At 32.3% G+C, this 25,800-nt stretch overlaps 1 protein-coding gene across 2 annotated transcripts in view; it reads right to left on the bottom strand.

The window, feature by feature from the left end:
• LOC129947600 (cysteinyl leukotriene receptor 1) overlaps positions 1–25,800 on the bottom strand; it is a 180,521-nt gene that overhangs the window by 3,765 nt on the left and 150,956 nt on the right. Inside the window, exons 6-7 of one of the 2 annotated variants that reach the window (XR_008781736.1) lie at positions 22,121–22,188; positions 1,522–1,692 (exon numbers count right to left, since the gene is read on the bottom strand). Coding sequence is in view for 1 of the 2 variants with exons in the window: in XM_056058230.1 (XP_055914205.1) it covers positions 22,121–22,188 (68 nt within the window). In the remaining variant the exon portion in view is untranslated. The remainder of the gene's footprint in view (positions 1–1,521; positions 1,693–22,120; positions 22,189–25,800) is intronic. The other variant, XM_056058230.1, reaches the window with a different exon arrangement.

Raw genomic sequence — 25,800 nt, forward strand, 5'->3', positions numbered from 1 at the left:
ACGAATAAAAAAATGATTTTTTCTCCAAAACAATTTCGTGCAACGTAAAATAACGTAGTAGTAAATAGTAGTAAATAGATTTTTGACTGAAATATCTTTTCAATACTTTGGGATATTGGCTTCAAACTAATTTAATCTTTTAAAAAATATTGTTGTCAAAATTCAGTAAACTTTTAAGAAAAATCGAATTGACACTTTTTTTACAGAAAATTAAAACACTTAACAAAAATTAACAAAGGTGGTAAACATTAATTTTCGACTCAAATATCGTTTCAAAAGTTCAAAACTATGGCTTCCAACTAATTTCAACTTATAAGAAATATCGTTTTCAATAGTTTGAAAAATATTGAAAGAAAACCGAAATGACAGTTTTTTCATACAAAAAATTAAAACTTAATAAAAGTTGGAAAAAATTATTTGCTTTCGCTCAAATATCTTTTCAAAAATTAAAAATATTGTCTTCAAACTTATTTTATTTCACAGAAAATATTGTTTTCGATATTTAATCATTTTGTTTAAAAAATAAATTTGGTAAAAATTGATGTTCGGTTCTTGATATATTTCAAATTAATTTTCATTCATCCAATTTGTATTTATTTATATAAGAAATAAAAAAAGTTAAGAAATACTACTTAAATTGGTAAACATTTGTTTTCTACTAAAATTCTATTTAACAAAACTAGATTTTGAAACTAAACTATTACATTATATGAAAAATATTTAAGAATAATTCAACTGACAACTTTTTTAAGACAACAAGAAAACCTACAAACTTTTAAGCAAAACAAATATACAGATGGGATGGGAAGTTATCAGTGTGGGTCGCATCCCAGCCCCTTTTTTTTATTTAGGGTTTTTTTTTAGAACTAAGTGGCTACTTGACGTTAGCTGTTGCACTTTTTTTTCTTAAATTTTTATATAAAACTTTTCGCACCTCGAAAAATGGAATTTTTAAATTTTACAATTTCTTTAAATTTTTTAATTATAGATTTGTCTTTTATGTTTACATTTCTGACGTTTTCTTAGAAACCGGTAAGTTTTAAAAGCATTGCGGAAAAGTGATGCTCGCGAAGTTCATTAAGTTTAATTTTCTTTGGCAAAAATTAACATCTACAATTAATAACCGAAAAAAGTGTAGCCTCGTTTTTGCACAGACAATTGCATTTGTTTAAATTTAATCCTTAATCTTGAATTCAATTTAACTAATATAAATCGGACAGGAACAGGAAGAGCTAATTAAAATATGGTTTAAAAATAAGACTAAGTGTATGATATAAATTTAGAAGAATAAACATTAATTAAAATTGGTTAAACGTTACCAAATGTAAACGTCATGTAACTTTGATAGTAGGAAAATAGGTAAGAATAAAAAGGTCATGGTCATACAATTAGTTTAAAGCTGTTAACGAGTCTATAATAACTTATTGAATGTTTATAAAATCAATTTTTTAAAGGGAAGAAATATCTCTTAATATATATTAAATAAAAAAATCATTTTTTCAATGTATTGAGGGTACTCACGTTATTTAATATAGATATCTATATCATGTATGACTAAATGGAAACCCCAATATCAATCAGCAGTCGGTAAATATTACATAATGTATATGTTATGCAAAGGTACATAATATGCAACATAGCTTGATATTTATTTTAGTAGCTGCTTCATGAAGATACGATGTAGTAATTATGCTACTGGGAGAGAATTTTAAATAGAAGAGATAAACAAGTATTACAAAAAAGGTAAATAATGTTTTTTGTTCGCAGGAATATCTAGGAAATTGTTATAATAGATTCTAGCAAGTTCATTCAAAAAAATGAAGAATAGCTAGACTGTATGCACTACAGAATAAAAATTGAAAATTCACAAGCATCACAATTTTGAAACAAAATAGGCACATATAAGCAAAAGGTTTTTGTTTAAAAGGATATAGAGAGGTATAGTCTTACATGCTGAATTAATTTCAGGTAAATTATTTTAAGCAAAGTATTTTTATTAAACAATTTGTTGTACCAAGAAAAGTATGTTAATGAATGATTTAAATTATGGTAAGTAAAATTCTTAAAATTTGGACTGTTTAAAATTTGTAAGAATTTTTAGCAGAAGGATGCAGATTCAACAAAAACCATTTCAATATTAATTCGGGGTTAAAAGTATTTCTTTATGCAGTATGATTTATAATTTTATAATTATTATTTTTAATTTTTGTAACTTAATGTCCAATATCTTTATGAATCGGTAGTTATTGTTAAAAAAAAGTATGAAATTGTACTTAAGTAAAGTGATGCTGCTGAGAAAGCCTGATTCTGAATGATAAAAGAGAAGAAGCTTTTTTGAATAAATTTAATGTTTTGTTTAAAATTCAAGTTGAGTGTTCTACGAATGCTTAATTGATTCCACTTACATTCTCATTACATAACATTTCATTTCAATTACGGTAAAAATAATATAAAATACACATCTACCCATAGGTTCTAAGAGTGAAGATGGAATTTTTAAAAATAAGTGTAAAATTTAAGAAACTAATTGGGATAGTTTTTAGTTTAAATTAATTTTTGTTATGATTAGTACAAATAAGTAAGAGCAAACATTACCAAAAATATAGAACACTACGTTATTCAAGTGATGTAATAACACCTTTAAATAATTTGTTGGCAGCGGTGTTTTTGCCTTTTCAGATTGTCATTCATTTTTCTGTCGTCATTTGCTTTTTTCTTTATTATTATACGATTAATTGAAATAAATCTTTGCAATGATAGAAGTATTAAACTCTTACTTCTAATTACAACCGCTGCGTCAGCTGACTTCACAGTAGTGCTCAATTTTTTTTTTTATAATAAACACACACTCAAGGTGATATTACTACCCTTATTATGCAGAGGCACAGTGTGAGCACTAGGAAGAGGAGAGAGCGTTTAAAAGGAGATGTCGGTGCACATTGGTTTTGAATTAATGAATATTGCAATGACTAGGAAAGACAGAGTGTGATAAGGCATTCCACATTCGCGTAGTACTGCTAAAGAACAAATCTCTGTATTTGACAGTACGGCCGAAGTTGGGCTCGAGGGTATACTGATGAACATTCCTAGAAGCGCGGTTATTACGGTTGAACTATTTATGGGGAGGAATGCAACTGGCTATTTCACTAGAGCATAAGCCGTTGAAAGTAAACGAACTTATGATGACATTATCATCTATCAATTTAAATGCTCTACGTTCAATATTATCCAAGAGGCTGAAGTAAGTTGCAGGAGTACCAGCCTAGAGATGGGAGTTATACTCAAGCTTTTGACGTGTAGATGTGGACGTGTAGATTACAGCCAGATCAGAAGGGGTGAAATATTTCTTGCATGGCCTAAGGAAACCCAAACACCTTATGGCATTTTTGGCGGCATCGCGTATGTGATCATTCCACACATACCGAGAATATCGAGGTGTTCAGTCTCATTGATGCAAGTGCCATCCATGGATAATGGCAAAGGGGGTATATCTCGCTTTAACGATACAAGACAGCATTGGGTTTTCGAAGCATTAAATTCCACGTGGTTTTTGATTTTCCATTGTACAACGCTGTTTAGGTCGGAATTTAAAGAGCTTATCAAATTTTGTTGTTGCACTTCTGAATCTGAAAACGGTTATGAAAAGCTAAGAATACTATCGTCAGCGAAACAATTTATTGGATTAGAAGTTGCAGACAGGAGATCATTAATAAAAATGAGAAAGAGTGTTGGAGATAAAACAGAGCCCTGGGGAACACCAGCATTTATTTTGTGGTTTTCAGACTTGAATCCATCTTATTGTACTTGTGTTGAACCGTTTAAAAGGTAATTACTGATCCAATGAAGGAGGGTTTCATTAAAACCGAAAGCAGGCATTTTGGATAAGAGAGCCTGATGCCAAAACCTATCAAATGCTTTTGAAATATCAAGTACAATAATCCTACTTTCTCCAAAACAATGTAAAAATTCGCTCCACTGTTTGGTGAGATGAACCATGAGATCACCAGTGGACCTATTGCTACGAAAGCAGTATTGCCGGTCATTAAGAAGCTTTCGATCTTCAAGATATTTCTTGAGCTGATAATTAATCAACGTTTCCATAACCTTGAAAAGAAGGGACGTAAGTGCAATCGGTCGGTAGTTAGAGGGTGAGGAAGATTCGCCTTTTTTGGGAATAGGCTGGACAAATACGGTTTTTCATCCGCTCGAAACGAGACCTGAGGAGTAGGACAGATGAAAAAGCTTACGCAGTGGTTTTGCCAGTGTTGAAGAATACCTCTTCAGAACAATAGAGGGGATACCATCCGGACCAGCGGATTTATTTGTGTTTAGATCTCTTGGGACTCTTTCGCCACAGTACGAGGGCGAAAAAAGATTGGTCCCATAGAATCATTAACTCGCTCAAGTACAGGCGGAGTCATAACACTCAGGCGAACTGCCTAGAAAAGAGATTAGCTTTCTTTAAAGAGCCAACAAAAGGAGTGTCATTGATAACGAGCGTAGGGACCGAAGAAGAGGAAGAGTTCCTCATATTTTTTACAAATGACCAACAATTTGTACTGCCTTTGGGACATTGCAGTTTTTTTTTTTTCGTATCTTTTGGTCATGTTAAAATTTGGTCCGTCGAATATGGGCGTTGCAGGCCTTGCTGGCTTGTTTGAACATTTTCCGGCTTTCCTCAGTACGGTTGGCTTTATAGCAACGGAAACTTACCTCTTTGGGCCTAATAACCTCTTTACAGCTCGCATCGAACCATGCGTTTTCCTTGTATCTGATACTTTTAACCCTGTTCGGTATAAAAGTTCTCATTTACAGGAGAATTAAACTTGTGATCATATCAGCGCTGGCGTCAACGTCACTATCGAGGAAGCATAGTGACCAGTTTAAGATCCTGAAGTAATTATTGAGACCATCCAGTTGGCTTTCTCGTATTGCCAATCGGTTCTCTTAGGAGCTCTTTCTTTAACTGAACAGTTTTGACACGAGAAATTTGCTGATATAACTCAATGGTCAGATGTGCCTAGAAGAGATAGAACACTAACAGTGTACTTATCAGGCTCAGAGGTAAGAAACAAGTCAAGAGTGTTTTCTGAAATTAATGGTGGGAAAAGAATAAAGCTACCAAGCTATACCCATGAATAATAATTTCAGCAGGATCGGAATCTTCACCTACTTGGGTTTCACTTAGGCGGTATGCCAACAAAAAATTTGCCCTTAGCCCACGAATATTACAATAATCTACTCTCATTGCAAAATAAAAAAAATGTCTAGAACCAATACAGATAGAGATGAGAAAATAAATTCACTGAATTGAGTTGACGATAAAAAAAATGAACTGCTCCACGACACGATCACGAACAATAAAAAAGAACGAGCACAGACAGAACGGAGACGCACAACACAGGGGCAACCTTCCCCAACAAAGGTTCACTGACAACTGACGAAGACCTTGCTTTGGGCCGTAACTCAAGGACTTCTTTGCATTAAGTGGACTGTTCACCATCAAAAAAAAAGCTCAAAAGCGTCAAAATGCAACTCCGACTGGCGAACTAAAAATGATAACGCCATGTCTTTCATTTCAGTAAAACAAAAATCAGATAACATGGTATTGGAATGGTCACCGTTGACGGTTGGGTACTTCATTTTGGTCAAAGCTTTAAGTACTTAAGAAACGGGTATTTGTCGCTTTTAAAGAAACACAACTTAAATAAAAAAAGAAACAAGAACCTAGTCTTTCAAACCTTTCCTTTTTTTGCAAGTGAAATCTACCAATAAATTAAACAGAAATAAAACCATAGAAAGTTGTCTGTTTATTCTTATTTTTATAGCCCTTTATGTAAAAATAACTGGCAATTACTAGAACGTCTTTATGTCTTTTATATGTATACTTAATCGAACAACCTATAAAAAAAAGAATTCAAAAATGCAAAGGTTTCGTGTAAAATTCAGAGATTTTAAAAGGTTACAAAGTGCATATTTCATGAGGTTTAATATTTAGAACTTTCAAACTAAAAAGCTATATGCTACTACATTGTATCAACTGTATGCTTTCATAACCTACATCTGCATGTGTACACATTTTTCATAAGATTTGTTCACTCTGAAAGTTGAAAAATCTCATCTACCTTTATTATACGAAGTATGTACCTATTTTCAGAAGACAACGAATGCCATCAAAATGACTTAAAGCCATATTTTACGAAAAAAAGAATAACTTCTTTTAAAGCTGGTTTTAGAACAAATTCTCTTCATGGCTTTTCAAAGCGAGCTGGGTAAATTGTGTCATCATTGTACTGTAGTACCCGTGGCATGATGGTTAGTGCGTTGTACTGTCATGCGAGAGGTCTTGGGTGCGATCCCTGCCTATGCCACCTACAGTTTTTTCACGGGTACTGCCTCTTGCGAGGAATTGACAAATTCTCCAAGAGTAATTCTTGTCATGAAAAAGTGCTATCTCAAATTTTCCGTTCGGATTCGGCTTAAAACTGTAGGTCCCTTCCATCGCTGACAACAGTACTCGCACACCGGAATGGTTGAAAGTTGTAAGTCACTAGGCCCTGGTTCACAACGGACTGTTGCGCCACCCAATTTATTTATTTATTATCTTTTAAAGCTAAAAGCGAAGAAGCCACCTCAATTACTGGGAGTCCTCTAAATGTCTATGAAATAATTTCGAAACAAAATTTATTAGAATCATATCAGAAGAATGTCATTAACTCTTTTGGGAAAATTGAAAAATATCATCAATTGTTTTCCGGGCTATTATCCTTTTTTCAAAGATTTACCGTGATATAAGTTTTCATTACATACCAATAATGATAAATTAATTTGTTTAAACCTTTCTATCTTTACAGCTCGGTTTTGTGAAATCATAGGCCCACACATCCGATCAGTAGTTTAACGAAAAAGATAAACTTTAACCATTTTTCACATTAAATATAAGAGAACAAAAATAAAAAGTAAAATCACTAAAATTTCTTTTGGGATACCCTGCATGAAAGGGATTTATAAATATTTTTATTTAAACTCACTGAGGAGGAAAAACTAAGGGAACTTACCCACCTGTCAGACGTTTTTAAATGAAAAAGTTGCTATAGTAAGTTCTTACTTTAAAACTAAAAGGGTAAAAGACCTTTATGTTTCTTTCTAAATCCTTTTAGGAATAACATGCACACTTTCGTGGGGATAAGGTACGAATTTCTATTAAATGTATACCGCTGACTGAGACTAAAAACATTTAAAAGAAAATACTTTGAGGAAGCATAACATGCTTTGTATCTATTTTGAAAAATAAAATTGTATCTGTTCTGAAATTTTCAATTATAATTTTTTTGTCTAAAAGGGTTGGAGCTTTTTCTTGGTTTTTATAAGGAAATAAAATGTGAAAAACAAATTATTTGTGTCAGCAAGTCGATGTTCGTCGTTTTGCGACGACTCGACGCACAGAAGGAAATGAGGATTCTTAACCTTTTCTGTGGAAATAGATTACAAACAAAATATTGGTAGAATAAATCGTTCTACGTATTCTCCCGCCTGTTTTTCTTCTTCTTTTACTTTTTTTTCTATCAATTATTTTCCCAATTAAGAAGTCTTTCATTATTAAAATCTCATTAATGAAGATCGAGAAAGAATTGCCCAAGTTATGAAACATTGAGCGCAAATTTCCAGAAAGATAATAAGCTGCGAATGCAATATTTGTATTTATCTCTTTGTATTTTTTTTTTGTATAGGATGCTTACAATATTAAAGTTTCTGCTGTAAAATGAATGAATGTATCTATCAAAATAAGTGGAATAGTTTTAATTTAATTTGTCACTTGAAATAATTAATTAGAATGCATGCGGTGCGTGGTGTGATATAAATCAAGGTTTACCTAAGCGGTAGGTTTTAATAAATAAAATACTTACACTGAAGTATTTACATACCAAATAGTAGGTATTTGAGGTTTGTAATTTTGATAATTTAGGGCTGTTAAATATCCCACACATATGTCAAAGTTGAATAACATAATTCAAATATATGTAGATCTAAAGGTATCTTATTTAATTAATTTGTTAGTATCATTAGAATTTAAATTTTTCATAAAAAATTGTACTTTGCAGTAAAAATATCCCCCTGTTTTCTTTAAGAAACATTTTCATTTTTAATAAAACTACTCTATAGGTGCACAGCATAACCTTAAGGTAATTTTGTTTCACAGATTTTTCAAATAAAACCAACTTTATTTTGTACGTAATTTTAAAGAAATAAGATTAAGAAATAAAGGTTTTAAAAATAACATATCTATTATCTACGAAACTTTTCTTGCGAAGCTTTAATAGGTCTTTAATAGATCTATTTACATAAGGTTTTTTTATTAATTCAATTCATTGTTTTAAGAAAAAAAAATAAATTTATTTTCCAATGTATGATTTCTTAGTTAACATTTGTTCTCGGATTCGAATTTTTTTCAATATAATTCTCTTACCTTTGATCACACTAATCCATGAGAATCACAGAGAACGAATTCTTATATTAATTTTTGTTTTTAATTATAACCCACGTAGATAAGTATTTTGTTTAAGGTTGAAATTAAAGCAGTATTTAATTCGAATAAATATTCAGTTATAGCGAACAGTCGCGTCTTATCCACCAATTAACATTCTATCCAAGTTCTAAGCCTACTGCAGCTCAAAAAAAGAACATTTGTAAATATAATTAACTTATAGAATATTTTATTGTGTAAGTCGCTACCAAAAATATGTGTGAGTGTTAAACAAATTTTACTAATTCATTAAGTGAAATCTTTCAAACAACTTCATTAATTTAAGGTTCTTGTTCTCTAGTTAGACATTAGCACGTCTGCTATAAAAGAGATGGTGTCGTAAAGTTGTCTGTTTCAGTCAATGTTTGGTAATTCGCTTTAATATTACTCTCGAAAATCCTACTATTTGGAAGTTGTAAAGAGAAGAAGAACGTGCCTCTGTCTATCCTTTGCCTGTGTGTATAATCAATAGAAGTTCATGTTACTTAGAATTTGGTTGTGTAGACCTGTTGCATTTAAGGGTTGTCTTCATTTGTCTTATTTTGGAAGTGAAGTAATTAATGCCTTTGAAGGATAAAAATAAAACCTAGTAATTGGTAATTAAATAGAGAACGTAGAAGTTAGTGAATAAATGTAGGCTACAAATATTATGTTCTCCTCTTGAAAATCTATTATTCATTTTAACTACGCGTTTATGATATTTTTCGGAAACAATAAGCTTCACAGAAACTTTAAATTTGCAAATTAATAAATGTAAGTCTGATTAAATCTTTTAAATGTATTGTAATGTAAGGTTCATGAGATAAACTAATGAAATCAAAAATGACAAATTAATCCTACCTGACTAACTGAAATATCTCTTATCCACTCAAAAGTTGTTCACTTTCAACATCAAAAAAAGACGCAAATTGTGTATGATTCAAATTTTGTAGTATCCCTTTGTTCTAACATTTTAACATAAAGTTTAGCCTTCGATAAACTGACTTAAGTCTGATGGGTGGTCTTTTGTTTCTTTCTCATGTGTCATATGTTGGTTTTATGATGCTCTTTGATATAAACTATGCACCAGCACAGAATAATTGAACTGAAGGAAAATGATATCGAACCAAGAACTCAATAGTTCCTGATTCCAGTTTGTGTAATTAAACACGTTAGGAACTAAGCTATATATCTACGAACGTTCACTAAGAGCGGAGATAGTTAAGCATAGTCCAATAGTTTACGCATGGAAAGAATTAAGCAGAAGTTTGTTAATTTTTCAGGAATTTATAACACTTACTTACTTATTAACTTACATAATTTAACAATTTTGTATAAACTTTAAAAAAATCAATAACAGTTTCCTTATAAATCAAAACTCCTGAACAAGTTAATTAGTTAGTTTTATTGGCTTAAGAAGATACAAGAACAAAACTGTATATTCTTATTTGTAAGATTACACAAGTCTTTAAATGGTTGGCCAAAGGACGTCTATCAGATTGAAATTTTTTTAATAATTTATATATACAAAAAAAAAAACAAATTAGATACAATTCAATAAAATAATCTTTATAATTTTCAAACTTTTAAACCTTACAAATTTTCCTCAATTATTCTGGTTTTTATAGGGAAGGTCCCAAGCTAGTTTTTCATTCAATACGTTGACCGTTTCTTCTAAACCGAGTATATCGATCCTAAAATAGTGCTTTCGGAACTCCTTGAGTATTGGACAAACTCCCAAGAAATGAACTACATCTTTGCGTTCTTTGCGATTGCATAAATCGCACAATATTGGCAATTTCGGGCGGTGAGGAATGTATATGGTTCAAATTGATGAGTTCATCTCTTGCTTTAAAAAACAAGCTGAGTTTTTGAGTATTGTTTTTGGCCAAAAAGTAGGTGTTGTGGTTGAAGAAATGGTTGACTTTGCCGTAGTAAGATCTGTAAATAGATGCTTCAGCTTCACTCATAAACTTATCGTACATCATGTTGCTGACTTTTTTCAGTAAACCATAAAAAAATTCAACTTAAGCACCTCTATACTTTTGTCTGCTGAAATTGAAAATGTAGTTGATCATTCAATTGCCAGTTTCTTTCACTCTTTAACACACGAACCTTCAGAATTGATAGCTTGTGTGAGTACTATTCGAGGAATTCTTTCGTCACTCATCGCCAAAACTCTTGACAATGACATGTAGTTGAAATGTAATTTAAGTGTGTCTAAAAAGAGGGGTCTTATTCCTGTTTCAAGATGTAACATAATGTTGGGCGTCGTTCTTGACAACTTGAAAGTACTTTTGATAGAAAACGGAGGAAATTTTCCACAGCTTTAAACGTCGATACCACAATACTTGCGCTCCGTAAAACAGTATTGTGATTGCGGTACCTCGAAATACTTTGTGTTTAGCTATGTGCGAAACGTTATTTCTAAGAATGCAACTTCTCCACACATAACATATAGCACGCTTTGCGTCCGATAATTTGGATTGAAAATGTTTTTATAGATTCAAGTTATATGCAATAAAAACTCATAGATACTTCTATTCATTAACTTTTTCTATCGGTTCCTCATCAAACGTCCACTTCTCCGTCGTGGAATATCTCCCACCACTGTTTCTGAATACTTCCAGATTGCATGTTTTGCAATAAATTTGAAGCCTTTTTATCATTAGCTGCATCCCGTCAATAGTTTCAGCTAGAAAAATTATATCGTCTACGAACATCAGTTCTGGAATATTCTTTCCTCTTATATCAATACCACCTTTCACCGAATCAGTTATGTCATTTATGTATAAGATAAAGAGAAGAGTACTTAAAACGCATCCTTTCTTAACGTCCATTTACGTACCAAACTCATCTGAAAGAGAATTTCCATCCCAAGATATAAGTTAAGATTCCATATTTAATAAGCTTGTTAAAAAGTGCTTCCCGGGGAATTGAATCGAAGGCTGGTTGAAAATCCACAAAAAAGCGTAAGGCTTTTTTTCTTTACTTTTAAAAATATCAGCAATATTGATTAATTGTTTTTCCTAAAGCCAACTTGGAATTCGTTTAATATTAATAAATGTAGCGGACAAATAATTGCCTTTCGAAAACTCTCGGGGACGTTAGCGGTGTCAAAAATTCTTTTGTACTCCAAAATTAGAAGCCGTAAGAAATCTGGTCTAATATTTTTAAAATATTCATACGGTATTCTATCTTCCCCTGTTGCTTTATTTTTGTTTGCTTTCTCAAAACCTATTTTTACCTCATTTTGGGATATAGGCCCATCCAGAAACTCATCAATTATTAAAGGTGATGCATATTGAAACGATGTTGCTATGTGTGAGGTGTTGAGCAAACTTGTAAAATGGATTTACAATTGTTCAATGCGCAGTACTGTTGCCTTTAGAATCTTTTTTCCACTCACAAGCCTAATTGCTTTCCAGAACTCCATTGAGTTTTTACGCTGTTCGATTGTTTTTTCAACAAAATTTTGCTTTTTTGCTTTACATAGATTTTTGAATTTTTTGTTCGCTGTCGCATAGAGGATTCTAAAATTGATATTATTATTCGTTCTGAATAATTTCAAGTACGCAAGAGATAGGTTCCTAGATCTCATGCAATTACTGCCAAACCACTTTTGCTTATTTGCCAAAACCTCTTTTTTTGCTGGTGTTTTTTGGGGCGCTGCTTTCTTGATAATGCTCATTAATATGTGCATGTCTTCAAAATACGAGTATCTCGACCAGAAACGGTCTGAACTTCAAATTCTTATTGCATAAATTTGGAAGTTCCTTAGATGACAATTTGACTCATTTACAAAAAAATATTGGAAATCGTACCAATGGACAGTTATCAGTGTGGATCGCAACTCACCCTTTCTTTTATTTAGTTTTTTCATTAAATTACATAATTAAACAAGAACCAGCAGTGTTTAATGCAAATGCTAACAGACAAATTAAAAGTTGGTGGATACTACACACCTTACTCAATAACCAAGATGTTTTTTCTTTCAATGGTTTAAAAAGCATTTCTGACTTGATTAGTTCTGAAGCTCACTCTGAAGTGCACTCTTCCTGCAATAATTGAAAAATGCCTAGGAACTTGCTTGATTGTAAAAACTGTGTTTTTATTTTGTGCTCCCTTACACTTCTTGAGTTCTTTTTCAAATATTATCATCAACATCCCATTTTAAAGCCATACACTGAGCTATTAAATCATCATCAGGTATCCGGTCATTCATTTAACTTCTAACAACCCACTGAAGCATGTAATGGTTTAACACACTTTTCAATGCATTTCAAACTTTAAACTCGAACGTCATATTTTCTGGATGTGATTATGCTACGGGTACAGTAACCATATCCGTCTTAACTTCCTAATATCCATGCATCAGACACACAAAACCATTTTGAGATACACATTGTGTGTGTTATAAACGTTATGACTTTTTTAATATCTCAGCTGGAAACGTTATTCATCTAATATTTCTGTTTTTCTGAACAGAGCTAACCCATTGCTGTCGACAGCGACTCCCTTCTTAAATTAATCGTAAACTAATTATATTATAGATAAATACAGCAGGTCTTGTTTCTCCCTAAAGTATTTCAAACTTTCATCTTCATAAACATGAATAGCTATCTAGCAGAGAGAGAAATGTGATGATGAAGATGATGAGTCCAATAAAAGAATTTCTATTTACAATAATCGACAAATTCAATAAGTCGATCGCCCACAGCTTAATAGGCACTCTTTGCAAGTTCTATTTTCAGGTTTTTCCTTCTAGTTCATTATTACGAATTTATTTGTAGAGTGCACGACGCCATTCATTACCAGCTTCATGGCTCAATATTCTTTTCTTTATAGTTAAGTCTTATCGACATCGTCATCGTTCGTCGTCGTATCGTTTATGATCATACAAACTTCGATATAAAACTTATATAAACATCAGTTAAGCTATGGTGTATTTGAGTTTGGGCAATTATTTCGTTAGTTTGCAAAGTGTCAAACCGTTATTGGCATGGAACTGCCATCAATTATTCAAATTGCACCTCACTACACGACATCCTAACGACAACGAGTCCCTTAACGCCCTGGTAATTTTATTTGGTTAACATGGTGGCGGGCGGATTGCTTGAAATTCGATAGGAGTGATTGAGTTTCTATATTTTTTAGTCTGCGGTTTTTTTGGTTCTTCGCATGGAAGAGGATATTGATTTTCTGCCATTTAATATCTAAATGTACAAAAAATAAATGTCAAATTCAACTCATACCGCTGCCACCGCGCCGCGCCGCAGCATAGATACCACCACGCCACCGAACGGAACACATAAATCATTCTGTTAAGGTCTGCAGTTTTGTTTGATGAATAAGTCATAATCTAGAAATCTATAAGGGATGGTCCAAAAACAACGATAACAAAAAAAGGATTCTTATAGCGGTTTTAGGTTTCTATTGTGAATTTTCTATTAATTATAATATCATATTTTTAATTTTTTTTTTCATTTTAATAACCTTCGTATATTTAACTACCTTTAGGTTTTGTTTGTTTGTTTGTTAAAGTTTGTTAAAAAAACACAATCGAGCAATTTAAAGTGCATGAATTGTTTGCACAACTTGTTCCCTCGAAGGTCCTTGATGAGGCAGACAACGACACCCAAATCATAAAGCTTTTGTTCCGTGACAATTAACCCTTGAATTCGTTCTCGTCACAAGGATAATATCTACATAAATACAATGCCAATGGCATACTCAATTAAAAGGGTTCAAATTTCGTTTGGCTTGAATAAATGGTAGATAGGTCATAGCTACTACAAATTGAGCTTTATCGTTTTGGTGGAACACGTGCGGCATTGTTTTTTTGTTTTTTAATTTTATATATGGACTTTCAACCTTTGTATCTCTGCACGTTTAAAAAAAATTCAGAGGATACGTTGATTTTTTTAATCAATTTTTAGCACATCCAAATGGTGAAAAGGGACTTTTACTTGTTCTGGATGACGATTAAAAAAAATGTCCTTAGGCGAAATGCAGAAATGTCACTATAGTTTTGCCAAATTTTGATTCATAGTGTTAAGTGCTTTGAGTGTTATCTTATGGTGGATTTTCAGTTTTCCTGAAATTCTATTTAGAATTTGATGTTTTGAAAAATGTTATTTATACAACATGGGTTACATAGGAGTGAGAACGAGAGTGAGTACCCTCTAAACAAATCAATGACGAGACTTTTTCGTTTGATGTTTTTGAAATTCAGTCGAAAAAATATTTAATTAATATTATGTAAGTCAACACTACGGTATTATTAAAAATAGAACAGATAGAAGGAATGAGACTGGTGCATCTGTTTTGGTTATTGAATTGCTCGCATGAAACTATAATACATTTTTTTTTTGTTGGCCATTGTCGTAATATATTGATGTGAATATATTCATTTTCTGCAAGATTACAAGAAACGAAACAATCGAAATTTTGGAAGCAATCGATTATTCAAGTTATCGAGGACTTAAAGCCATAAATTAGAGAACTGGTCTCGGCTCAAGGCAATTTTCATAAAAAGGATGCAGTTCAACAACAGTAGCCGTGTCATTTGTTAATGCTGTACCCACCTCTTTGCAATGAAATAAACATTCATTGATTTCTATTAAAAAATACTCGCTTTTTAAGTTCTCATAGGAAGTTATTGTAATGGGTCTGATTTGTCAAATTGAAAATTTTGAAATCTCTCGACGTTTCAAGGTCCCTAGAGTCGATAAAAAAGATTTTTCAAAAAATGTCTGTGCGTTCGTGTGTTTATCTTTTAAAACAATATTGTTGTCAACATTAAGTCAAATTTTGAGAAAAATCGAATGGACAGTATTTTTACAAAAAATAAAAACCTAACAAAAAAAAATACTAAAACTTGGTAAAATTTTACTTGTGGCTTAAATAGCTTTTCAAAAATTAAAAATATTGGTTTCAAACTTTTTTTTTATAAAAAAAAATATTGTTTTTAATACTCATTAGTTTTTTTTTTATAAAAATCCAACAGTCCCTTAAAATCTACAAAAAATAGTACGCAAATTTGTTAAAAATTGATTTTCGGTTCTTGACATCTCTCAAATTAATTTTATTGAACTATTCATTGGTAAAAATTAGTTTTCGAATCAAAAATTTATTCAATAAAATAAGACTTTCAAGCTTAACTATTTCTTTATATGAAAAATATTGTTGGTAATTTTAAAAAATTGTAAAAATAATTCAACTGACAACTTAAACCGACACGAAAACCTACAAACTTTTAAGCAAGACAAATTGACAGACAGGATGTGAAGTTATCAGTGTGGGTCGCATCCCATCCTCTTTTTTATATTAAAATGAAATTTCGCTTTGGAAAACACCATATTTGTTGAAGAATTTTAGCTCGGGTTAAAAGAAAAGAAGTAATGGTTTACTTATGGTTTACTATGCAAACCTCAGAGACACTTCCGTACAGTGGGCATCGAATACCCTATTGCTGTTTTGAAGCAGAGTATGGAGTTAGACTCGAATGAGTCTATCCACCACCATCGCTGTGCCTATCCACCTTAAGAGAAATTTACCTAAACGATCTTGGTTTTCGAACCTACCAAATCCAATCGACCATCAAGTGTGTTGCACTGTCAGTGAATGCGCCCAAAAGGAGAAGGCCACCGTTACTGATTTTTACAACAAAATTTTGTTCAGCTATGAAGGTCATTTTTGATTGAATGGATACGTTAATAAACAAAATGTTCGTATTTCGAGAGATCACAATCAACAAGCTATTGTTGAGACGCCATCACCACAGCGTTACTTTCTCAAAAAGTCACTGTTTGGTATTTTTTATGTAGATAGAATCATTGAGGTCCGTCCATATAGCTTCAATAAATGATGCATTGTGGCAAATGCTTAAGAGACATGGGTGAACAGAATGTATATGCCTATTTTATTTTACTGATTTTGAGAAGTCTCGAAGTATGGACACGTCAACATTTAAGACAATAAATAGATTTTTAAAAATACTATCACATCTAGCTAACTAGCTGGTTTACCCGGCTTCACCCGGGAGATATTCAACTATTTTATATAAAAAATAATTAGGATGAAAAAACTACTATTTTCTTATATTGTACCTATTTTATTTATTAATTGGCATATATATTATCTCTTTACATATTTTTATTACGGTTGTAATACTTGGTTGTAAACAATATTTTCTGTTCTTTGGTGAGGCTCATATACATATAGATTTTTTGCAGAGCTGATTCGGGAGCAAGCAATATATAATTGTCCGTGGGTAAAACAGGGATTTGTGATATCAAGGCCTTCAACCTTCAGTGTCTGTCCATGTGCCTTATTGATAGACATATAGCAAAACAAAGCTTTATAGAAAATTGTACTCGTTTAAATTCGAACGGGTATTAGTAACCATCGGTATCCTGGGAATGAAAACGACTTGACCTTGGACTGAGCCGGAAAGAATCTTAGCTTCAATCATGTTCCTCTGCATAGTTACTATCCGTAATCTAGTAGCATTGCATAATTAAAGTGCATTTAAATTCCTCATAAGTATTATTGGAGCCCTAATTTTCAAGTCTAGTTTTTGCGGAGGAAGTCCTGATGTATTCAAAGAATTCAAAAATTCAATTGGAATATCAATAGCATTATCTTGATCAGTCAGGTTATCAATAGAAAGATAAGTTTGTTGATCTCAGCAGAAATAAAAGTTTCAATATCGTTGGGCCGAACCTATCTTGGACCCAAACTAAAAGATGAACATAAGGCAAGCCTATGGCTGAATATATCGAGGGCTACCGATGATTGAAGCTATTAAAATAACTCTTCTTCAAATTTCTGTAGGATCAGCGTCAGGTTGAATTGCATCGTGAAGAAAATTGTAATTTTTGGCTCGTAATTTATTTTGACTTGCTCTTAAAAACTGAAGCCGCTCAGATTCAATTTTAGCTTACATATCGACAATATACTGACTGAATAATTTCCTGCAACGAAGTAAAATATTATTTGAATTTTCTCTGACTTGAAGGCTGTAAGAGTAGAAATCTATTGCTAACACAGTTTTTTTTGAGGAACTCTTGTTATTAGATGAACTAGTAGTACGTCAGTTGAATAACCGTCTTCACCATGACTAAATATCAAAGGGTATTGCTGTGCATCTCTGTTCTGTCTGTGGCACACTGTCAGGTGTGATAATGACTTGAACATTTTCTATATTGAAAGCACTCTTGAAGCAAGTAACGATTGTGACCATATAACAAATATTGCAGGTCGTGTAATAATTCTCCATAAGTATTTGGGGCTATCGACATTCGCCGTTGTACTTCACTCACAGAATCACCCATGAAATATGTATGCAAAAATGGTTGTTTGGTAAAAGATAGACTTGACCATGAACTTTAAATGTTTAAAATTAAATCTCCATGTCTTATTTCATTGTTACCGAATAACGTCATTTGGAAAGCAAAATTGTAAATACGAATCAGAATAATTCAAGGGACTTTTTAATGGTACCGATGGATCAGCAATTTCTGCCAATAAAACTTTTCCACCTGAGCCTCAGAGACCTGGTGTGGTGGTTCTTTAGGCTATTTCAATGCACGACAAAAATTGCACTTGGTATTCATATTTCTTATCGAAACGTGAGATCAATGAGTCAGTGATATTTGGATTTTATATGGATAGATAACAAATTATTATCGGACTCAATTTATGCCTAAGACCTGCTCCTTGATATCTTCTTTCATTTAAAAAAAACTACATGACAATTGGATAAGAAGTTTCGAAGCCAAACCGTAACAAAGATTTCCTCTTTTGCTTGATTTCAGGTGTATACATAACATTCCAGATAATTAAAATTATCCCTGAGCACCACATTATGATATTGTTTGTAAGTTTTAAACATTTCTTAGGAGTGTGGGTGTATTTTTAAAATTAGAAAAAACATCAATCTTGATTAGTTTTACACAAAATATGTAAGAATTTTGTAGCTATCTTTCAAAATTAACACAAACAAAATAAAATAAAATTCACGTCGAGATGATGTGTTATCAAATCGATTTAATTTTTTATTTGAAAAAATCTATCTAATATCTACCTACATAAATGTATACTAAACAATTCAGTGTTGGTTGAGTGTTTACAAATTAATTTACCATGTTTCTTCGATTAATATGTAGGGGGGTATAAAGATAATCTCACGTGTATATAAAGCCATTCGGCTGGCCACCCACCTATTACAGTCCTCGTCTAATAGAGTATTATTGTTTGTTTGTTTAATTTTTGGAATAAAATTATTTTATTATTGTGATTACAGTTGTGGATTGTGATATAACAATGAATGAACATAAAGAAGATGTGCTCTACGGAACAATTTAAGGGGGACTCTTTGGATTCGTGCATGAAGATGTACAATTTTGTTTAAATGCGTAAATACAAACAAATACTTTGAAAAATGTCTATCTATGAACAGCTATTTATTTTTGAAAAATAATTTAAATTTTAAAGGACTGCCTACAGAAAAAAAAGACTTTATACCAAACAACAACACAGAATATGAATTTGAATAAAATTCATTGAGTCGTTTGTGTTGGAAGCCATAATCTAAGCGGACACAATTCCAGAACATACTTTTTTCACAATGACTTTAATTTCATTGTTAAAGCACTGAATATTCGAACTTAATACAAATAGTTTCTAAATTATTTCTTAAAGTTTTTCCAAATTCGATGATTCTTAAAAAGAAAAAAGTAACGTTCTTAAGAAACTAAAGTTTACCATAAAGGCATAACACTAATGGTAAATTGCAACGGAGAAGTTTTAGTGCCCAAACTAAATTTACTTTACTATCGTAGTCCAAGTCTGGATATCAATCCGACTTCAAATTTGATGCGCTGTCCGACATATCTATGTCATGTCTGCAAATTTCTCATGCCAAAAAAACACAGGTAAAGTTAAAACACCTACAAGAACCGTTTGGCAATATGAGAAAGCCTACTAGAACGGTCCCAATGACTTCTTCAGGAAATTTAACTGGCCACTATGCTTCCTCGATAGTGACGTGGATTTCAGCGCAGATATGGTTACAAACTTAATTCTTTTAGGAATGGCAAATTTTATCACGAATAGGATACATTTATCAAATCCAAAGAAAACTCATGGTTTGATTGGAGCTGTAAAAAGGTTATTAGGATCAAAGATGTAAGTTTCGGGAACTATAAAGCGAATCCCACTGAGGAAAACCAGAGTAAGTTCAAACAAGCTAGAAAGACTTGTAACGGACATATCCGACGCATTAAATATTTGCATGACCAGAAATTATGACTACAAAGTCCCAAAGATAGTAAACATTGCTGGTAATTTGTAAAAAATGTGAGCAACACTACGCCATTGTCAGTTTCTAGGCTTGTTTCCAATGACACTCATTTCGTAAGCTCGATTGATAAAGCCAATTTGTTTGCAGCACATTTTTCTGTTAATTCGATGCGGCCAATGAGTGGCATGACTCCTCCTGTACTTAAAAGCGTAAACTTTTCCATGGGACGAATCTTCTTTCGCATTCGCACAATTGCTAGAGTACTAAAAGATCTTGACATTCACAAATACGCTGGCCCAGATAGTATCCCCGCTATTGTTCTGAAGAGGTGTTCTTCTACGCTGGAAAAACCACTGCGTAAGCTTTTCCATCTGTCTCTTTCCGAGTGGATGGAACACTGCATTTGTCCAGCCTTTCCCTAAAAAATTCAAATCCTCCTCCCTCTTTAACTATCGTTCAATTACACTAACGTCCCTTCTCGTCAAGGTCATGGAAACGCTGATCAATTTTCAGCTTAACAAATATCTTAAAAAACGGAAACTTCTTAATGAGCGGCAGTATGGCTTTCGTTGCAATAGATCCACTGGTGATCTCATGGTTTATCTCACCGAACAGTGGAATAAATCTTTACATCGTTTTGGAGAAAGTAAGATTATTGCACTTGTGGTTTCTGCATGCTTTTTTGTATTAGTGAATCTCTTCTTCGTTGGGTTGGAAATTACCCTTCGGACTGTTCAATTCAACTAGTATTGCGGACGGGTTCAAATTTGTTATCCACAAAATAAACGCTGGTGTACCCCAGGGCTCCGTTTTGTCTCCCCAGCTCTTTCTTATTTTTTATAAATGATCTGTTGTCCGAAACTTCTAACCCACTTAATAGTTTCGCTGATGACAGTACCCTCAGATTTTTATATTCGTTTATAGATTGTAATCCTTGTTCTTCGGATGTGGTCTACCAACGGCAGCGTTTGATAAGCTCAATAAATTCTGATCTTGACAGCATTGATCAGTGGTTATTCAAAAACCGTGAAGAATTTAATGCTTCGAAAACTCAATGCTGTCTACTGTCACAAAAGCGTAACCCTCTCACAATCCCACTTCAAAAACCGAAGATGCAAGAAGTTTTTTACCCCTTCTGATCTGGCTATAATTTACAAAGCTTCTATTCGTCCAAAACTTGGGTATTTCTCTCATATTTGGGCTGGTGCTCCAATAACGTACTTGAGTCTTCTGGATAAAATTTAAAAAAAAAGCTCTAAAAATTATTGGAGATCGTTCTCTTACCGAGACATTTGCTTTTCCTTAACACCGCCGCAAGGTCTCATGCATGTCATTGTTTTATCGTTATTGTTATAAACAATGCTCTAGCGAAATAGCCAGTTGCATTCCTCAACTTAAACAATTCAACCGTAATACCCGTATTGCTAAGAATGCCCATCAATTTACCCTAGAGCACAATTTTACGTACTGTTAAATACAGAGATTCATTCTTTAGCCGCACTACAAGAATGTGGAATGCTTTACCAGAGTCAATATTTCAAACTCATTACAATGTGCAGGCATTCAAAACCAATGTGCTTCGGTTTCTCCTTTCTAATCTTATCCTCCTTTTCTAATTGCTCGTACTGTGTTTAATCATTATATGGGTATTCATAACCCCTTTATTGCGGGTACAATATAAAAAAAGTTAAGTGAAGTGACGCATTCTTTATCTATTTGGTTTTTTAAATGTTACACTTTTTCATTATTATGGGACCTCCACTAACGACATACGTGGCAGCGTTTCATGAAAATTCACTACTGGTTGCTTCTTAACACGCGTACCTAATTATACAAAACATTATTTTATTTTTATCATTTTTCAATAATATTTATAAAGATCGGAAGCTTTTGATTTATTTTGCAAGAACTTTTGTCTGATTTTTAGACATGAAAAAAACAATTTCAAAAATTATACTTGACAGACATTTTTGGTTTTGAGAGTGCGTCTTTGTTATATTTTTTGTTTGCCTTGGCCGTCAGTAAAAACATGTATTATTTACATTGAAAATTTGTTAATGAGAAGTTGAAAATAATTTAAAAATTCTTACTCATGCTAAGTAATCAAACGAAAAAAATTTAAAAACAAAAGGAAATGCATGCGATTAATAAAAGGGAAATAACAATAAAACAAATATTTTAAGAAACATTTTTCAAGAACCAAATGAATTAAAGCTTTCATTCTGATGTGTGTGTAATGTATGCATTTATGCAGGGTTAGGTATTAACTTTTGTTTATTTGAATTAAGTTTTATTTTTATTCAACCTACCCGTTACTTGAGTAGTTCCATCTCTGTTTGATGATGATACACTGCGGAATAGACTTATTAACGCCTTTCTGAAAATAGAATAACAAAACTAAATTAAAGTATATATTATAGTAATAAATTTTTAATTTTTTATTAAATTTGATTTAAATAATGTTTAGGTAAGTAAACTCTTATATCAAAATGTTCACTATTTAAGTGCGTTATTGAAGTCAAATAAATCAAAAGATGACAGATGCACAAATGAATGGTTATACATAATTAAAGTTCATATAGAAAAACCGAAATATTTAGTCAATTCAATTCAAATATTCATTTATTGCAAGTTATCATTATAAATTTTACAACAGCTTTTATGAATTATTTTAAGGATTGGCTTAGCCGTCAACTCGACTTGTAACTTTAAAATATTTAAGTATACAATTGAACAAGTACCTATGTATAATGGTATAAAATTAAAAAAAAAGTATGATTTAATTGTATAAATAATTTCATTATATGACTTATGTATATTCCTTTATTATAAGCATTCTGTAGTGGTAGCTAGCTCTAACAAATTTGACAAGGTTAGTCCAATCTGGTCTATTTAAAACTTCAATAGTTTCCTGGACTGATAGGGCTGGTTTACTAAAACATACTCTTCTTTGCTGGTTAAAAATTGGACACACACTGATGAAATGAAAGCAATCCTCTTTAGCCTTCAAGTTACATAAATTGCAAAATTTGTCAAAGTTTCCGTTGTATGGTTTTCCATTTAAATGTTGAAGTTCGCATCTTGATTTAAAAATTAGGGAAATATCTTCATAGAAAAAAGAATCTTGGAAGTAGTTCTTGTCACACAAGTTATAATTAAGCTTGCTATAGAGTAATCTGCTCTCCTATTGACGGGCGTTTTCAATCATCTGATTTCGATTATATTCTTCAAGTTTTTGGATGATTTCGTAGAACTTCGTTTTTTCATTTGAACATATTGTTGAGATTGATCTGCACAACTTCTCCACAGGAAGCAGCAATGTTTTCCTATGTCCTCATCCACCAGTCCTTATTCCGAATTTCGTAGAGCATCATTATCTTACATAACCGAGTTTCTTGTAAATCAAGCACTTTAATTAAATAAGCACTTTAATTAAATAATCAGCCTGTAGCTTTAGACTTAAAGTAAAAAGTTTTGGTAGGCCTGTTTCCAAATAAATTGAATAGTTTGGTGCTGTTAAAGGAATATTGAATATTTTCTTTAAGAAATTTCTTTGAAACTTTTCAGTTCCTTCGTATTCTTGCATACCTCATGTTTGTGCCGCATAACAAAGCGAAGATTTCACAACTTCATTGAAAATATTATGTTTTGTGGAAAGTTTTATGTGATCGTTAGAGAAAATTTTCTTCCAAGTAACATTAATTAAGCTTTGTGAAGTTTTTGCTTTTTCTAAAAGGTGTTTGCTATAAACCAGTGTTGGGTTTAGTAAAACTTTTAGTATTTTTTTGATATTTCTAAACGACTTCCATTAAGTATCCAGGTGTTCCTAACTTCATTTCGATTGGAACTCGAAAAGACCATTACTTTTGTTTTGTCTGTGTTGATGACTAGACCTCACTTGACACAATAGTCAGTAAGACGATTTATTATCAATTGTAGGGTTTCTGCAGATTCGGATAACAAAAGAAGGTCATCAGCGTAGAGTAATACATTTATTACGATACCCGCAATTCGGACACCTGCTGGAATGTGCGTAGCTATATTATTAATAAAAAGAGCAAATAGAAGAGCACTGAGTAGACATCCCTGCTTTATTCCAGTAAGTGATTTAAATGGTTCTGAATATATTTTCGCTATCTCAGTCTGCAAATTCAGTATCTGTGTAGAAACAACATATTATTTGGATGAATTTTGTCGACACTCCAAGTTGGGAAAGTTTACAAAATAAAGCATTTCGATTCACCAAATTAATTTCAGCTTTAAAATCGACAAATAATGCGTATACGTTTTTGTTTCTGGCTTGAAATGCTTTTACTATTGATGTTAAAGTAAATATGTGGTCAAGAGTCGAATAGTTCTTTCTTAAGCCTGCTGGAACCTCTGTAAGAATGTTGTTTACATCCACCCAATTCTCAAGCGTGTTTATGAGAACACCACAAAATAACTTCGCAATGACATGTATGAAGAATATGCCTCGGTAGTTTTCAACTGCATTAAGATCACCTTTCATATGAATTGGAAAAATTATCGATTTTTTTAAAGAGGCCGGCACATCAGCATTATCAAAAATCTTATTAAAAGTGTATGTAGATGGTTATAAAAGGAAGGGATTTCATTTTTAAAATATACGTAGGGTATCCTATCTTCACCTGGGGCTTTTTCGTCCTTAGCTCTTTGAAGAACAAGTTGTAGTTCATTGACTGATATAACTGCGTCCAATATATCATCACAAACAAGCAGCTGTGCGTATGAGAAAGTAGTTGTTGGGTTGATTTGAAGAAGATTTTTGAAATATTCAGATAGATCATCTACAGAAAAATTTTAGGCCTATAAAGTTGTGTGAACCGTTGATTTCCTTTACTATTTTCCAGAACTGTTTTGTGTTTTTGATTTGACTGAGTGATTGGGCTTGCATGAATTCGAAATTGGGTTTTTTAATGAAGCAGATTTTCTTATACTTCTCATTCGCAAGATCACAAGAACATCTGCGGAAGGCTTTCAATAGTGCGAATGATTTTTTTCTGGCTTTAAGGCATTCTGTATCAAACCATTTTTGTGTAAAAGAATTCGTTGTTGTTGGAGTGGGGTTAATTGCAGAACATCTTATGGATTCTGTTAATTGAGTTGTGAGTACGGAGCTTGACAAATTAGTTGGAGGGGTGTGTGAAAGATAATCATCTAAATAGTGTTGATATATTTCTAAATTTGAGGTTTTCCATTTTAATCGGGGCATCAAATTAAGGGATCTCTGTTCTGGTTCAATGTAAGATTTTCATTCAATTACTAATGGCATATAAATAGTAAATTGTTTACTTCAAATTTGTATATAAGAGGGATCCAATCGTTATTTACCATGCAGTAATCAATCACCGATTTGCCTTGGCCACCAACAAAAGTAAAAAGCCCTTCGGTGTCACCTTCCGTGCATCCATTCAAAATAATACTATCATACATTTGTAGAATTGCTAATAACCTCATTCCGTTTTGATTGTAGATATTATTTTTAGTTGTTCATAATAATTTGATAGTGCTTAGTTAGAAATAGCCATTTGGTTTGTAACTTGGTTATCACTTATTCTAGCATTGAAATCCCCAACAAACATTACGGTTTTGCTCGATAGATCACACATTAAATTGCACAGTCTGTCAAAGTCTTCGGTCCATCTGTTGCAATTTATATAAAAAGGAACAAGAAACATATTAGGTTTGGATTTCCACAAAATTATAGAACTCCAGTTTTGATGTTTGTATTCCATACAGACATCCACCGCTTGCACGACCTCTTGATGATGTTTTGGTTGCCAGAATCCAAAAAAATATTTAGTCTATTAGTTGAAACTCAAAATTTCTGCAACGTGCAAATTTTAATGATGGGATATTTTGACAAATTACATACGATTTTTCAGTCTTAACTCTTATTTTGTGCTTTGTTATCTTTGATTTATCATGTCCACTTTTTAAACTTTCCTAAAACAAGCAGCATTGGATA

Source organism: Eupeodes corollae, chromosome 2, assembly GCF_945859685.1.
Source record: "Eupeodes corollae chromosome 2, idEupCoro1.1, whole genome shotgun sequence".
NCBI lineage: Eukaryota > Metazoa > Arthropoda > Insecta > Diptera > Syrphidae > Eupeodes > Eupeodes corollae.